The 12,943-nt window shown below is 40.0% G+C and overlaps 1 protein-coding gene across 1 annotated transcript in view; it reads left to right on the top strand.

Moving 5' to 3' along the window:
* Window positions 1-10,160, top strand: part of LOC311260558 (semaphorin-7A) — a 49,914-nt gene extending 39,754 nt beyond the window's left edge. Inside the window, exons 12-14 of the mRNA XM_084358548.1 lie at window positions 818-990; window positions 1,523-1,578; window positions 4,570-10,160. Coding sequence (XP_084214674.1) covers window positions 818-990; window positions 1,523-1,578; window positions 4,570-4,919 — 579 coding nt within the window. The 3' untranslated portion in view covers window positions 4,920-10,160. The remainder of the gene's footprint in view (window positions 1-817; window positions 991-1,522; window positions 1,579-4,569) is intronic.
* Window positions 10,161-12,943: the final 2,783 nt, after the last annotated feature.

The following is a 12,943-nucleotide window of genomic DNA, read 5'->3' as shown; positions in this document are numbered from 1 at the left end:
ATTGTAGCTATGATGTAACCAAGGTCTCAGTCAGAGGCAAAAAAGGGAAAGGAGGGAGTAGGACTCTGGAATTTTAAGCCAGAATTCATTGGTAGAGAGTTAAATCTGAAACAATTACTGGAGTTTCACAGCAAAACAGTGATGCAAAAAAAGAAAGAAAAGGAAGAAAGCCCTATAAAATGGCTCCCTACAGCTCGTAACAAGTCCTCAGCTTCTTCAGTTGTTTAGGAGAAAGCTGCAGCGCTGTTTTGTTGTGAAGCTCCAGAAATATTTTGTGGACTTACGAAACTTCACGCAACTTCCCATCAGCCTGGGGGCGAGTAGATCACGACTGAATTCTCAGTCTTTGGGTGGACTGGTTCAGTGAAACTACATTTGGTGGATTTTCATTCTAGGCAATTTTTTTATCAAAAGAAATACAACTAAATAAAACCAAACAGAACAGCTCATTAAAGATTCTGAAAAATATCTAAGTTGACAGAGTAAAAAGTTTCTTGTGATTGTTTGTGAAATTTCTACTTAATTCAAAATGTGCATCTATCTCTGAAAACAAATATACTTACATGGATGGACAAGGCTGTTTAATGTTTTATTTAGGACTAGACTAGCTTTTTATGAATCATTAAATATCTTCCAGTCATGTCATCTGTAAAGAAGTCCTTATTTGGGGGTTTTAGTTGAGGCTTTTATTCTCCATGTAGGTTTGAAAGCTGTTTAAGAGGCATAACAGAACACAATAATAGAACAACACTGGCTGATTTATTCCTGTAATACTGGCGCTGTTCTTATATACGCTATTGCATCTCCTCTTCCTTAGGGACATCTGTATGTCGGTACGGCGATGGAGGTCCAGAGGCTGCCGCTGGCTGACTGCAGTCGCTATGGCGACACTTGCAGGGAGTGCATCCTTTCCAGGGATCCATACTGCGGCTGGGACAGGGCCAGGAGGAAGTGCATCGCCATCCCGCCTGGATACAACGTCACCACTGGGTATGATTGGATATGAGCTCACTGCTGCAGAGCGACATGCATCGACTGTTTGGTTTTTTTTTAAAATTGCGTCGATAGTGGCTTGTGTAAAAAAAACAGTGTGTCCGTGATCTGAAGCATAATTATAGAATTAAAGAAAGATATTCTGTTCTGGGACGTTGTGGATGACAATCATTGTCTCCGAGGTGATGAAACTTGCTCTAACTGGGAGGAAACTGCAGTTCAAAGAGAAACATGACATCACCAAAAAGAAATTCTCGCTGAACTAATAATGTGTTTCACTCAGCCTTTAAATTGCTTTGGCTTGAATGGATTTTGTGCATTTCCAATTTTAAGAGAGAATATAAAAATCAATCATGTGCTGTAATAAGCCCCTGACTCTTCTCTCCTTCCCCCCTCCCCGACATTGTTGAATGATTTGTCTCTGCATGTTTTAATTTGTGAGTTAACAGTAGCTTGATGTGGAGCCATTTGTGAAACTATTTAACGCCGCTAATTTTTTTTTTTCTTCATCTCTATTATTTTCCAACAGGACACTCGTTCAGAATCTGGACCATTCGAACTCCTCGGTTTGTGGGGAAGCTGCTGGTGAGCCCTTATCTGCTCTCTCCCACTCACAGCTGCATCTTAATTAAACCAAAATAGGAACCTTTTCTGAGCAGCTACAGTAAAAAGATGATTATCATATAATTGAATGGAGTCCAAAACCCGCAGGGAGAGATTTTTTTTCTTGCATCATGGTTTGCCCTGTTTAAAAGCTCAAAACCCAGTTATAACCCTGAATGATCAGGACAATTACTCCTCTCTAAAGCGAAGGATATCTCCTCAAGGGATCGGATTTAAACGTTGTATTTATTTCCAGTCTTGTCAGTGTTCCTGCCCGTGGATACAAGAGCAAGCTTCCATCTGTTTCCAATGAAAATAATACTAAAGATGATCTTTAACTGATTACTCAAAGCAAAAGAACTGCACAATGCAAAGTTTCATAAAATCAAAATAATTCCACTGAAGAATTATTGGTTCTTAAAGGGGCAGTACACCCCAAAATAAAAAAAATCCACATTTCATCTCTTGCCTGTTGTGGTATTTATCCATCAAGATTGTTTTGGTGTGATTTTTAGAGGTTTGGACGTATCGGCCATAGAAATGTTACCTTCTCTCCAACATAATGGAGTTAGAAGGCACTCGGCTTGTGGTGCACCCTCGAAAAACTCAACAGCAATGTCTCTCGCAAGAACTCATGACCCAGTTACAGTACTACAGGATAATGCACAAACCTCGCTGTGAGCTGTTTCATGGAGGAACTATTGTCTTTCCGCATTACCATGCAAGAAGAAAACATGCAATTGCTCACTTACTAATTTGATTTACTAAGCTAACTGAGCTTACTAAATAAAATCAGTTTTATTCACATAGCCGAAGATAACAATCACATTGCCTCAATGGACTTTACAGTCTGTACAGTGAACCACATCCTCTGTCCTTAGACCCTCGAAAACCCCTGTAACAGGGTGGAAAAATTGGAAGAAATGTGTGGAGGAGCAACCATCCCTCGCCCAGGACAGACAGACATGCAGTAGATGTTGCATGTACAAAGCTAGCTACTGTTGCAGCTCAACCAAGGAGCATACTGTTTGCATCCCTTGGTTGGAGGATGTAGTTCGGTAGAAAGAAAATACACAATTCACAACAGGGTCTGTGGATTATCTTGAGTAACCTGGTCGTGATTTCTTCAAAGAGACATTTGAAATGTACATTTTTTGCACTTAGAGAGCTACAAGCCCATTATATTTAACTCATCAAGTCACACCAAAACAATCTAGAAAATATGTTTTTTGATTTGGAGGTGAACTGTCCCTGTAAGAAACACAAATAATGATGCTGTGCTAAGCCTTCCTTAGTTACTGTTGCTACGTACATTTGTGCAGTTTACAATGACGGCATTCAAAATCATTCCCTGAGTCAAGAAAATGTTTTCAGCTGAAATAATAACCTCCACTGATTTTTATTAGCTGTTGCACACTATCTCGCTAAATAACTTCATTACTTGGTTAAAAACTCTGACACCTCTGACTTTTTAATGTTTGCAGCTGACTCCTGATAATTAGAACCCTACAAAAAATATATACATACATTTGTTGGCTACATTGTACAGAAATCAATAGGTCCCAGCATCCTCATCTGTTCACCATCAATGTAGATGGTAAAACGAAGCAGCACTGTTCTTGTATTCAATTCAAACCTTTATTTAAGCCTCGAGAATCAAAGAGGTTTCCCTCATTTGATGTCGATGACAGATCCACAGAAAATATGCAGAGTTGAAACATTTCAAACATATTCAACACTCTGTGAAAACATTGCACACCGAGGTGAAGTGTTTTTAGATCAACACCTTGAATTGTCCAGGGGGGATGAGAGTGCAGCGTTTCATCAAAAAATGTAAGATTAGACTAACAAGTCAAACTGCAAAGACTGCTTTTTCTAATATAACACAATTACATAATAAATTGGTTAGACTCCATCTGCGGCCCGTTTTACACCAGCTGCCACACAGTTGGGTTCAGCAGAAAATCATTTTGAGATAGTCCTTGCAATGACCTCTCTGGCAGCAGTGTCAGAGCTCCATCCTGATGTTTATTCGTCAGTCACAGCGAGGTCGACACTTTGGTGTCTTCTTCAGAAATGAAGCTTGCAATTTCCAACGTAGGGGTCTCGATTTCTGTTCATCCACAGTGGACCAACTAACGAGTTGTTATTCTGTTATTCCAACTGTGCAAGAAACTTAGAAAGTATTGCTTCAGTGTGACTTTTATTTCTCCTGCAATCATCATGGTTGGATTAAGCTGCTAGGGGGCCCTAAGCCAAAATTAAGCTGCGGGCCCCTCCTGACAACTTGGCACAGGGCCCCCGCCCCGACAAGGCAGGAGATACTGGAGAACACACCTTAGGGCCGACATCATTTCTGTGGTAATGTGCTTTTGTGGTGCATATTATCAAATTAAATTGCAGCTAATCAAATAGCAGCAAACCAAATGAAAACAAAATATAATAAAAATTGGGCCCTAAGGGTCTGGGGCACTGAGGCAGGCGCCTGCTCTGCCAGGTTGGTAGTCTAGTCTTGGCAAATATCTACAAAATGACTGGTGTTTAGAGCAGCAGAGATATACAGATGGGCTGGATGACTGTTGAGTTATCAGGCTTCACAAAGAGAAGTACAGTCGGTATCTGCAACAATTAGATTAGTTGTCAACGTAATTAATGCCAATTATTTTGATAATCGTCTAATTGGTTTGAGTCCTTTTTTTAAAAACAAAAAGTCAAAATTCTTAAATGTGAATATTTTCTGGTTTCTTTGCTCCTTTATGACATTTAACAAACGTGAGGACATCATCTTGGGCTTGATGGATATTTCACCATTTTCTGACATTTTATAGACCAAGTAACTAATGGATTGATCAAAAAATTAGTCGATTAGTCAACAATGAAAATAATAGTTAGTTGCTAGCTCAGTACAATCAACATTTACAATTTGAAAGGTCTACTGTTGGTATGACACTCATCATTACTTTGTCCCGACAGCTCTGAAGCAGCGCCGAACTTCCCCCAGAGAAGTATTTGTGCAGTCCAACACCACCGTCTTTCTCCCTTGCCCTGTTCGCTCCTTCCACGCCACTTACCGCTGGGAGAAAGATAACTGCGTCAAGAACTATCCCTGCCTCTTCTCTGGGGACTTCTGCGTCCTGGGGCCGGTCGTCGACACGCCCCTGAGGGAAGGCGTCTTCCGCTGCATGGCCACCGAGGACGGATTCAAGGTGGAGGTTATCTCCTTCAGGCTGAAGAACAACGGCAGGCTGCTGGCCGCAGCCTCCCTGGCCTCCACCTTGGGGCCGTCGCTCCTGCTCGCCGTGGCTACCCTGTGGCTCCATTAACTGCAGCTAATACTAATGCTAACCCCTCATCCTTACTGGCTCCCAATGACAGGAAAGACATGGAGCCGCTGTTAGGAGGTTAGGTTCGCAGAGCATTGAAGTACATGGTTGGGTTAAACGGTGACAACTCACCTTTTTCTATATCGATTTTTAGAGAGTCACGAATACGTCGTTATATGTTGATTGAAGGATTTAAATTCTGTAGTTTTTGGATAAAGCACCACATCTGCAGCTTTCATAATAAGACCAGAAGTGGAGAGGACATTCATTAACAGACTAAAGCGACTAGGCATTACAGTTCATAAATTGGCGGGTTTTGCAAGTTCGATCTATTCAGCCATAATGAGGTGCTCTACGAACCTTTCCTCACTGACACATAAAGATAAACATATCTAATGAGTGGGGCAAAAAACACCAATACCAGGCCAATTCTTTTTACCATTTCTCTACTTATTTTGAAATTGACTTGATTGTGCTTATTTGTGAATATATAAACCTTTAATACCGCTCATACATCTAAACATTCATCTCGTTGACCTCCATCGGTATAGCTCATTAGTACTTAGAAAAATGTCTGGTATTGAGATTTAAAAAGCCTTAACACTTCTGGGACATAAACTCCTAAGCACAATTTTGCAGTCGAGGGCAGAATACTGCAGACTCGGTTGGACTCGGCGCCGTAATTAGTGCAGCTGAGTCTAACAACATCGCTGGGAGGAAGTGTCAGCTTTTTGACAGGAAGTAGGCGAATGGGCAAGAGCTCCTTCTCGAACATCACTGTGTCTCAGCACCTCCTCCTCAGACGAGGCAGATTCTTGCATCTTTTTATCAGATGGTATCAGACATCGTTATTACGCCTTGTTCACAGCTTTGTCCGTTGCTTTTTCCTTTTGTACACGCCATCTTCTTTCCTCCTCCCCGGAGCATCAGAAACAAAACAGACGCCTTTACAGGATGTGGTAAACACAACATCGCCTAAAGCTCCTGTGGAAAAAATTTCAGAATCTTTCAACAGGAAAGTATTGATCAGAAAACCCTTCGGCAAAATTCATCTCTATCAATCAGTGTGAACGTTTGAATTCTGGGGTAACACTTTACAGGTCTGCAAACTTCATGGAAAGTAGGTGGTAATTATCTTGCATCATATTTGAAATTACATACCTATTGCTGAAATAATTACCGCCAAATTTTGTGAAAATTGGCCCAATATTATTTAATAATATTCTGCTTTGAACAGAAACTAGTTGGAAATTAAGCTGCAACACCTCCCTTCAATTAGCGGCCTGCTGAGGGGAAGTTGGACAGAAACTAGTTGGAAGTTGAAATGACATGATAAGCAGAAATGAATGCATTGACAAAATTCTCAGCTATTAATGAAGTGCTTATTGGAAATAGCAGAATAGTATCAATAAATTGGTCGTTTTCAATAACTTTGGAGGAAATTACTATTGCGGTCAAAATCAAATATGCTACTTGGAAATTACTACCTACTAACTGAAATATACAGATCTGTAAAATGAAGTGTTACCAACTCTGGATATTTTCCATTAGGTGTGGGGGGGGACGAGGCTTGCAAGCTATGTGAAGCAGCAGTGACCTTTTTTGATAATGGTGCAAATCCCCAGGTGTCCATCGGTTTTTAGGAAACAGGACCGACAGTGAAACGCGGGGCTACTCTGCTGCAAATGACATCAAATTTTATGTCAACCCGACAATGCGTAAAAGATGTGAACAAGGTGTTACGCTATAGCAATTTCAATAAACACATAATTACATCATCATAAAGGGCAGATGAAGCTAAATGGAACTGCATATTGGGCTTGTGTTTTATAGTTTGCTAGGAGGAAAAAAAAAGGCTTGTACTTAGATCCGTGAAGTTTGTTCAGTATTTTTATTGCTCTGCAGATGCTGATTTCTACCATTGCTGCCTACGTATGTGAATCTTTGTCTCAATTGTTTGGGTTTTTATGCCATAGTTATAACATGATATGTAAACATTGACTGCTTTGCCTCTTTCCCCAGGAACAGTGCAAATAGACAAGAAAATAGTCGTTTATTTTACTTGTATCTTAATGCTGTGAAACAAAAGGCTTGACAGGTTCCAACCAAGACGCTTCACTGACGTACAGCAGCAACCACAACCAGCGGCGGCTATAGGATTTCAACATCACCATTCTTTAACATCTCTTCTAATAACACAAGATTTATCAAGAGTAAGATTAAGGCTGAATGTTAAAGAACTACAAGGTGGGAATGTAGCTGAAGTTCAACAGCACTGAAGTGCCAAAAACTAAGATCAAACCTTATGAATACTGATCAGCTGACTGAAGAAGTAGTGGGCTTGTGCGCCGATGAATTATGCAGCGGATTAGCATGTTCTCCAGAGCTTTGCGAATTACCATTCAGTAATGTTACATAAATCTGGCCGTGCCGAGCCTTCCACTGTGGCAGAAATGTCATTAATAGCCAATTAGACAATAGAGCCGGCTCGTCACGCGGCATATTAAAGAATTTATTTTACACCATCAGGGATACGAGCGGCATGTCCTCGGCTGTGAAGTAATGTCGTGTTTCTCACTCAGCTCGGTTGTGGGTTGCTGCTCGGGGATCTTCTTGCTCTCTGCATTGCACTGACGCGGGCTACTGACTGTGCCGAAAAACAAAGCTGCGTTGAGCCACTTCATCCGCCTGCTGCTTCTTCTTATGGTCATCTGCTAAATCCCTCGCTCCTTACCTCGCAACATAATACCTCCCTGACAAATTCTGAGGACGTGTAAACTCAAACACAAAAACCTGACGTGCATATTAATCATCTTTGTGTCTCTGTGTCGCCACCAGGGTGGGAATTAACACCAGCCACCAGCAAAGTGTTGGTAAACACTTAGTAACGGCCATTAACAAAGTCCACGCTGCCAGAGACTTTTGGCAGGACACTAACTCAACATGCTCAGATGTACTCTAGGCATTTCCTGTGACCTCCTTCATTCTGGACCCATTACTGCTCTGTAACTGTCGTGAATTGACTCATCAACCTGTTATCACGGAGAGGAGAGGCCAATGCTAATTAGACAAACAAAGCTTGTATCATAGGCTTTGTCACTGTGTCCCAAGTCCATACTGTATACTTGCAGAGACTGTCTTCGACAGAAAAAAGGCAGCACTGGTCAAAGTCCTATAAAAAAGTGACCTCTTGCAGTCATGTGTATAATGACTTCTTCTAAGTAGCAAAGACAGAAGTAGCGTGACAATGGTACTGCTGCAAACTCCATTAAGTAACAGGTCGTGGACGCCATTAAAAGCATGTTACTTTGAAAGCTGAGACCATGGGTCACATGCCATCTCTGATCTTACTGTTAAATGGCTAAACTTAACCAGACTTTAGGGATAGATGTGACAGACTCTCTTGTCCAATCCACTGGACACTTTTGGAAGGTACTGACGACCATTGCTCCATTGAAGTATGCTGACTTGTGCTAATATCTCAAAGTATAGCTCTTGTAGTGGAAGAATTACTGAAACCATCAGCTTAGTAGAAGTAATACGAAAATCAAGTAATTCAAATCTTTATTCAAACATACGACAAGGAACTTTCAACTGGTTATGAAAGAGTTTCAGTCTCATAGATGCCTCTTTATGAGCTACATAAGCAAATAAGACCATCAGCAAGAAGAGTGGCTATTTCTGTTAAGTTATTATAGTTATGAAATAAGTTGAAGATCTATTTGATGAGGATGAATTAAGGAAACAAGTTGCTCTGTTGTCTGATGGCACTAAAACAAAGTTTACTTTGTTCCACTTTTGTCCACAGGGGCCGCCAGAATCAACTTTTAATGGAAGCTCCTTGTAGCAGCTTTAATTATGCAATCATAATCAGTATATCAAGACATTTTGAATATACATATAATTATTTAATTCAAAAAGTGGTAAATATGCTGCAGCAAGCAGTATTTTTTAATTGCTGTTCCAAGTGGAGCTGAGTGTAAAAGGTTTGTAGATTAGGATTTGGATAAAAACTGTTTAATTCCAAAGTTAGTAGTAAATACAGCCATCAGAAATACGCAGTGAAAGGAATTTTTTAGATTTATTATGCCCTAAACTGACAGTACTTCTGACAGTCTAACATCAACACGAACTGTCCTTGACCATTTGTACAATGTGCCGTAGCATCTTTTGCCTAATGTGACACAGATCAAGAATGTGCCAAAACTACCAAGGAGAAACATTTCTCTCAACAACAGCCACAATCGTTACTCTGTTTTATCTTTAAATGCTTTATTAAGTCTGTTATCGAGTCAATTTTGTGAAATGTTTTCAGCTGTTAATAGCTCCCAGATATCTTTTGTTGGACAGAAGTGTCCGTCAACTCTACACTCCAGCCTGTATGCTGGAGTGCAGAGCTATTGTATTGCTGTCATTGCACACAGAGCAGATCTGTGTTATAGTGTGGATTTGGGACACAGCGTTTGTTTTGTCACCAGGAGAGCTGACCTCAAATAACAGCTCGGTAAAGGTCAGATGGTTGACGCTGTGCAGAGGTGATTGTATTCCCCCTCTTCACAAAGAGCAGTGGTCCTCAGGCAGCTTGAATCAGACCTTCATCATTCAGCACTACCCTATCATCCTCTTCAACTCAACAAGGCTCAGCTTCAATATCCACACTTTTTCCGGGCTAATTCGTGGAATTTAGATTTATAGCATTTACCAACACTTGCCGTCTTCAAACATCGTCTCCTCTGTGTTCAAGTCCTTGCTTTGATATGGATATTCACGCGGCCGCTTTATCGAAATTCCAGTTATCGCTCACTCAACATCCGTCAATGTCAGCCAGTCCAGGCCAGATAGAGGCTAATCTCCATCAAAGCAAGCTCTTGATTTGCCTTCAGGAAACCATTTTAGTGGATCACGCTTATCTGCTGTAAACGAAATCGATGTCGAGCGAAGCGGGTCGCCGTTGTGTTTGCTCTGGGGTTTTGAGTGTTCAAGTTCTGTACATGATGTGTGCCCACGATTATGTGTCTTGATATATCTAATTTTAAAAAGTAACATGCCAAACTCTACTATTAGAAAAAAAAAGAGATTTATATTGGTGCCATGCCAGTCTAATGCCATCTCATAACATGTATTTTTAAAAGAACAGATATCTATAGTGCAATAGATATTCATGTAACAAATCCATATTGACATGTGTTTTCCCTGAACATGTGCGGTGAAAATTAATAAAATATAAGTATAAAGAAAGGATTTGTTGTGTTTATTTGACATGATGATGATTAATTTACCCATCAGTAATAATGAAACTAAGATTTTAATGGGATTTTAAGGGGATAATTGGATTATAGTATTTGAAAAGAGGTATTTCTTACACAAGTAAAGGCTTTTTTTTAAGGGTATAACCAATTAAATGTACAAATGAAGGTGTACCTGTAATGGTATTTTGTCAATTTTGAGTTTTCCCCCCTTTAAAAAAAAAAAATCAAAAATTAATTCATGCAGAAAACCATTTAAAAATGGTATTCATTACCCAATTCATTACCCAACTCATTACATAATTGAATTCTGAGCTCAAGTAGTTGTGTATTATGACCAAAATCCCAACCTGAATAACACCTCTTATTGGTGATTAATTAGTTTGTCAAATATTTGAAATCTATGTGAAAATTAAAGGAACAGTGATGAAAATTCACAATTCACATTCACCTCCATGCTGATGGAAAGTCAGGCGGACTCTTGTAGTCCACAAAACATTCCTGGAGCCTCACAGCAAAACAGAGTTGCAGCGTTCTCCTAACTTGACCTGTTTTAAAAGATAAACAAATAAAATAACATAAAATGGCTCCAGTCATCTTCTTGAGTTCCCAAATTGATTTGAAAACATGTTATTTACATCTTTGACTCACGGTCGAGCTCCTGCACCCACTTCAGACGTCATGCATGCTAACGCTTTGAGCTTAGCATCTACATTGAAGATTATTGGCTCACAAATTGGGTGTAACGTCTTTTCAAATCGATTCAGAAACTCAGGCTTGTTTTAGTCCCCAGCTGCTTCAGTTGTTTAGGAAAATGCAGCGACGCTGTTTTGCTGCGAAACTCCAGAAATGCTTTGTGAAGTATGAAACATCACCTGACTTTCCATCATCATGGGGGTGAGATATTGACTGAATATTCATTTTTGTGTGAACTGTTCCTCTAAAATCCATTTAATTTAAGGGCATTTGACAGTTTGAAATGTTGCAATGGGTGTAGTTATCTTCTTTTCAAATTAATGGATACATCAAGGGGTTTTTCTTGTACCATAAACATGATTTAAATAAATGTGTTAATCATTTTTTAAGGAGTAAATGAAGGAATGATTAAGGGCGTATTAAAGGTTTGATGTTTCACAGTGTGGCATCAATAAAAGAGATCTTTTTCATCTTATGTTTACTGAGCTGGTTTTAATTAGTCTCGTCCTTCCTCTTCCTTTTATAAGAGATCTGAGAGAAAGATCTGTCGTGCACATTCAAAGTTGTTTGAATGACAAGAAGGTGCATGCAGGAAATCTGCACACAGCACAAAATGGCTGACACTCAGGGGTTCCTGTCAAGATGAGCATGTTTCATCACCATCTGCTGGCCAATGACTGGTGTATTGACCAGAATATTTAAAAAGGATACACAGACTATTCAGTATTTAAAATCCACCAACATTATCCGAGTTATAAATCCAGCCTCTGCTGGTTATTCCTGCATGCACCATGATTCCTGTATATTTGGCTGCTGCCATGCTGTTGCAGCCTCCTCTTTCACGATCAAGGGCATTTCACAAATCTGGAGCCAGCAAGATCATCTCATCTCCACCAATCAGCACTGAGATAACGCAGTTGTAAAACTTGTCTGCTCCAAAAATTAGAGATGATGTAGAAGTAGCCAGTAGACTGATCGGACTTGAAAAGGAAAACCAGCATGTTTGGATTGATGAATGTTTCAGAGCTGAAATATCTATTTATTTCCAACTGAGGAGTATTTAGTGAGGCTGCTGCCATCCCTCCTCATTTTCTGATGAACTGAACTGGCACCAAATTAAGTACTGAGGTCTATTTAGTGAGCTGATCACATACATAATCAAGGAGGTTGAATTTTCACACCAGTGTAATCTCTCTTAAGACACTTCAGTACCACATTTCAATGTCTTTACTAATAACTACAACTAACAAATTCTACTTTATGCTTAATGTAAAAAAAACTAGATCCACAGAAGAGTATAAATATCGTGCATGTTCACACTGTGGCTGAACCACATGGTGATAATTACACCTGTGTGGCTTGTGGCCCTTAATTCAGACAGGAGCCACCGTGGATACATGAGTGTTAAAAGAAATTAGGACAGACGACATTCATTTTAATGTGTTTTTATTTCAAATAACATCTTGAAAACAGTCAGATTAAAAAAAAAAAAAATAAACGCAATACAGATATTTGGTAAAAACATTTCAAATTCATTTTCTGTTGTCCGACGTAGAGGAAAACATGTTAGCATAGTCACACAGAAAAGACGTCCAGAACAAGGTACATAAACAAGAAGCAAGCAAACATTTACAAACACCACAGTGTGCTCAGGCTTTTCAAAGCCCTTATAGCTGAGAACATGAAATTCCTCTCAAGGCCTCTTTTTTAAAAAGATTTGTTGTCTGCATCTTCTGCCTGAGGGGAGGAGGGTGAAGGCTGAAAGAGCCTTAAGTTTGTGGATGGCAGAGTCTTTGTCGGCCGTGCTTATAGAAGTCTGTGGTGCGGTAGCCGAGGTAGTTAATGCTCTTCGCCATCTCCACTGGCTGTCTGTGTCAAAGATGAGCTCCTTCATCTCCGAGACACTGAGGAGGAGGTGAGGACAATGAGGAGGAGGTGAAACCAACAGAACACTCAGGTTTAACCATTTGTTGGACCTTGTTATTGTCCTCTTGCAGCAGGAGAAACTTGTGGATATGAGGTGACGTAGAATCAGAGTAAAGCTCACTCAATTAACCTCTCACAGCATTTTGATTTCCGAGC

The sequence above is a fragment of the Pagrus pagrus genome, assembly GCF_965226575.1.
Source record: "Pagrus pagrus genome assembly, chromosome: 7".
Lineage (NCBI taxonomy): Eukaryota > Metazoa > Chordata > Actinopteri > Spariformes > Sparidae > Pagrus > Pagrus pagrus.
This window is presented reverse-complemented; position numbering and strand designations above follow the sequence as displayed.